General features: G+C 51.3%; 1 protein-coding gene across 1 annotated transcript; it reads left to right on the top strand.

Annotated features, from left to right (window-relative positions):
* Positions 1-353: 353 nt before the first annotated feature.
* Positions 354-4,046, top strand: EEF1D (eukaryotic translation elongation factor 1 delta (guanine nucleotide exchange protein); the record flags this gene model as incomplete). The annotated part of the gene is made up of 6 exons (XM_009868867.1): positions 354-422; positions 1,581-1,677; positions 1,911-2,014; positions 2,537-2,785; positions 3,245-3,439; positions 3,947-4,046. Coding segments are annotated over 6 exons (753 nt in total), but the record flags the coding sequence as incomplete, so codon positions are not given.
* Between the last annotated feature and the right edge of the window lie 706 nt (positions 4,047-4,752).

Here is a 4,752-nt window from a genome sequence, read left to right as displayed (position 1 = left end):
TTATTAAGAGTCTCGGTCACTTTTCCCGTGTTTCTGCGTCCGTCAGGTCTTAGATTTTATTAATTTCTTTAACGACAGGAAAGGCAGCGGCGCGCACCTCTGAGACATCTCGCTCTAGTTCTGCCACCCGGCTGCACGACTGTCCCGCAGCCGCTGGGACGTTTGCTGACAAGTCGGCAGAAATTTTGTGGCCCAAATAAAACATCTTTTGCACGGGCTTCGCTGGCGTGAGGCTGCGTCTCGTTGCTTGACGATTCGCCCTGCATGCTTCGCCTCTTCCCAGCATGAGCGAAACCTTTTTTAGTCCCTTCTGCCTTGAACCAAACGTCCTCCAAACCTTTCGCCCTTTGCAGCAGAAGACAGATCCTCGTAGTAAAGAAGCTCCTTGCGCCCGTCCCAAGAGGCAGTCGGGCCGCTCAACTGTAAGTCCCCGCTGCATGGATTGGAGCTGCTTTGTGTGATTTTCGAAGACGTCGGGAGGGCGAGGCCCTTCCCAATTCTCCCTCCCTGCGACGGGAAGCGTTTGTCCCTCGGCATGGAGCTCACTTGAGATAATTTAGGTCTCCCGGCTCGGTGGCCACGGGTTGCGGATCTGCGTTTGCGTTCCTGAGCCCGTACCTACAGCAGAGGCAGCGTCGGAGATGAATTTCGTGGCGCTTTTTGACCTCGGGGCCCCTTTTTGGGTGGATGGAGAAGGGTCTCTTTGATTTTGACCTTGCTGCTCCCAGGGCCGGGCAGCTCGAGTCCTGCTTTCTGTGTGCCACATGTTCTTCATCTTAACCCCCGTGTTTCGCTCACTCTGTGTCGTGAGGGGCTGCTGAGATCTCCGAAGCTTGGCAGCTGCAACCGAGGACCACGTTATAATTAAATATTCCTGAAAGAGCATTAATTATTTCCCCTATTGTATTCTGTTAGAAATGACACTTAAAGCATGAAGACCTGTTATTTTCTTGCCCTTGATTTGAATTTATAGGTAAAGGCCTCCTTGGGGGGAAAAAAACCAAAGGATGAAAGCTCTTTTTTGCTGTTAAATACTTTTGAAGCGGGGTTGGTATAATTGCTCCCTCAGGATGTGTTAAAGTAGGTTTAAGTCGTTTGGGAGAGAATGAAAAGGCTGGACCGGGGAAGGTGGGAGTATAGAAACGCCGAGATCTCTCTGCAACTTCCCCAGGGACTCGCCGAGTGACGTTAGGCAGGTCACTTCTGTGCTCTGTGCCTCAGTTTCCCCGTAAGAGGAGACGAGATGCCCCGTTTCAGAAGTTTGGCGCGAAACTTTCTGGAAAAAAAACCCAAAATCGTGCGTGTTCGGTGGCCGCGCGAGATCTGAGACCGCAAAGAGCGACTTTATCCTCCGCTCTCGTCGGCGCCAGCTGAATTTTCTCGAGATACATTCCACGCCTCATTCTGTCGAGCCGGTATATTCTTTTCATAAAACCTCTAGAGGAAATAGTCTTTGTTCTTAGATTAGCTCTCCCAATGTTCTTCTTCCCCTAAAGGCATGACTCTGCTTTGCTTCACTGAGCCGCTGAGCTTGGCCTTAGGTGAACAGCTCGGTTTCAGCTCCGTTCTCCTTGTTGCAGAGCGCGAGCGCGACCTCCTCTGGGCCTCCCGGCGACCAAAACGACCTCCTGTCGCGCATTTCTCACCTGGAGGTAGAAAATCAGAACCTTCGCAGCGGTAAGTCCTGACGTGAGAACTAAAACTGGGTGATGGGGTCCTGCTCCTGCGGGGTGTTATCCCTTCCCTGGTTTTTGTTGTCAGGTGAGCGCCTGGTCCATACGAGCTTTGGGGGGGTCTCGCCTCTGAGTGGGGCAATTTTAAAAACGCCTCTTGGAGCAGAAACAAATCTGCCCCGATTTCAGAGCCTACAGGATAATGTTCTTTCCTCCCTCGCCCGCTTCTTCCCGCAGTTGTTGCCGACCTTCAGTTGGCCATCTTCAAGTTGGAAAGCCGCCTGAACGCTCTGGAAAAGTCATCTACCTCCCACCAACCCTCGGCGGTTCCTCCCACCCAGGTGAGCCACGGCCGGAGCGCTGTTCCCCGAATCCCGGATCGTTCCCAAGGTCCGCCCCAAGACAGACAGATGCTCGTAGCTGAGTTTGGTGCAGGATTTCCCACAGTTTTGGCAGCTGCCTCGTCATCTTTGCCCAGAATTACGTGTAGAGAGGAGCATTTTGCTCTTAAGACCGGCGAAGAAGCTACGTCGGAGATTTCAGCTAGAGAGGGCTGGTGGAAATTCTGAGTTAATATACGTTGGGTTGGCATTTCACTCCTGGCACCCTGAATTTCTTAGCACACACGCCGCGTCATGGCAATAGAGAAGAACTGGGGATGCTTTTTCAACAAATGTCCTGTGTAAAAACGCGTTTAATTTCAGAGGAAGCTCAACAGGAGCTGAACAAATCACGTGGTGGGGGGGTCACATTCACCGTCTTGAGCAGCTTTTGTTCCTGAGCTTCTCTGATTCAGCCTCAGGTTCATCCTCTCCTCGTTTGTTTTTTTTTCCTTAACGCAAACCTGACGGCGTGGGGTGAAGAAAGTTGAACCGTTCAGTGTTCCCTCCAAGAAAGTGGAGCTCCCGTCCGCTTCGCCGGCAAAGAAAGCCGAGCCAGCTGCCGCAGAGGAAGACGACGATGATGACATCGACCTTTTTGGTAGCGACGACGAAGAGGAGGACCAAGAGGCTGCCAAAGTCCGGGAGGAAAGACTCCGTCAGTACGCAGAGAAGAAGGCCAAGAAACCGGGACTTATTGCCAAGTCTTCCATCCTTCTGGATGTGAAACCCGTGAGTAACTGGAGTGGGGGAGCTGCAGCGTGGGGAGGGCACCAGATCATCTCGTTTGCGCGTCGGAGTTCACAGAATCATGAGTTGCCCTTGGTAAAAAAGTCACTTGAAAGCGGGCGCTCCCACGCGGGAGGATTCCCTCGCGTCTGCGGTGCCCGTAGGTAGAACCGAAACGGCGTCGGCTCATTCTGGCGAAAATAGTAACCGGGCAAGGGCAGCTGAAACGGACTGAGGAGGAGTAATGTTGAATTTTCAGTCACTTGATATATCTTGGGGCTAATCAGAGAATCGCTTGGGTTGGGAAAGACCTTTTTAAGATCGAGTCCAACCGTTAACCCAGCGATGCCAGGTCTACCTCATCTCCTACCTAAACCTCCACGACGCAACTTGAGGCCGTTGGAGATCTCTAGGAAAACGCTAAAGTTCCTGCTTCACTTTTTTTTTGTTTGTTTTTTGCAGTGGGACGATGAGACCGACATGGCCAAGATGGAAGAGTGCGTCCGCTCCGTCCGCATGGATGGGTTGGTGTGGGGAGCCTCCAAACTGGTCCCAGTGGGTTACGGTATTAAAAAGCTCCAAATCCAGTGCGTCGTGGAGGATGACAAAGTCGGGACGGACATCCTGGAGGAGGAGATCACCAAGTTCGAGGACTACGTAAGTCTTGGCCGACCCGCCGGGGTGATTTTTTAACTTAAACTTCACATGCAGATCTTTGGCAAATTTGGATTTTTAAAAGAAAACCGCATAGAAGCGATGGTGGCCGCCTGCTGAGACACTTGTGTGTATAAATAGATTTTTTTAAGGCTCCCAGTCTGGGAGAGCAGCTGGTTTCTATCCATCTCCTCCTGTTCTTTTGCTAATATTTGAAGTAAATCAGGAATTTTAATATTAATGTTGCAAGAAGCTCCGAATAGGATGTTTTTTTGTGGGCTGGCCTGTCTAAAGACTCGTGCAGTAACTAGCACGGTGCTGTCATGACTGATATTTTAAAGAATATTAAATATTGGTCCTTAAAGATCCTCTTACAGCAGCTGAGAAGCTGATTAAAGACACGTTTGAGCACCGCTCGTGCCAGCTGTGAAGAAAATTCCCTGATGTGAGTTTTAAATGCTTGAGAGAACACTTTGGTGACCTCGTGCTGCTGCTTCTGTTCTCTTTCAGGTGCAAAGTGTGGACATTGCTGCTTTCAACAAGATCTAGAAACGAAACTGTAAACCCCCTCTGAAAGAGTAACTAATAAAGGTCAGGATTGGGAGTGCAGATTTGGATGATGGGTTGTTTTTTTCTCTCTGCCGAGCAGAACTTCTCCTGAGTGATTTGTTGTGAGACTTCGGGCTATTTCCCTTCGTAAAAGGAAAAACCTTGAGCCCGGGGTGAGATTTTTGGGTTGGGATGAAGGTCTGTAGCACAGTAGCCTGTGCTAAGGCTGTTTGCACTCACCTTGCCCAAGGTAGAGATGCCAGTCTGTCTCTGCAAAAAAAAAACCAAAAAACCCCAGGAAACACCCAGGAATTGCTGGTTTGGGGCTGGAATTTCTGGTTTTTTCCCTCTTGCTGCTCTCGATACTCTGCACAGGTCACTTGAGCTGCTCGTTTTGGAGCACAGCCTTTGGAGAGGGGCAGGCGGCGCTTTGAACCGTGGGCACACACGCTCTGTCGTGGCGCCAGAGTCCAAGGTCCGGGCTTAAAAAAACCGTGCGGTGCCAACGCTGAGCAAATAGCAAAGGTCCCTGCGGGTTGTGCCGGCCGAAGTCGCAGCGCGCCCCAGCCTGTCACATGCCCTCTGCACCCTCTCCTCCTGTGACCTGAGGTCCTGGTGTCCTCCTGTGCCGTGTGTCCCTTAAGCCAGCAGAGTCCCACGGGTCCGGTGTCCCATCTCCCTGGGATTGCTGGTGCCCCGTGTCCCATCCTAGAATGTGAAGGTTGGAAAAGGCCTCTAAGATCACCAAATCCAAACCGTCAACCCAA

This window comes from Apaloderma vittatum, unplaced genomic scaffold, assembly GCF_000703405.1.
Source record: "Apaloderma vittatum isolate BGI_N311 unplaced genomic scaffold, ASM70340v1 scaffold23404, whole genome shotgun sequence".
In the NCBI taxonomy this organism is placed as follows: Eukaryota; Metazoa; Chordata; class Aves; order Trogoniformes; family Trogonidae; genus Apaloderma; species Apaloderma vittatum.
This window is presented reverse-complemented; position numbering and strand designations above follow the sequence as displayed.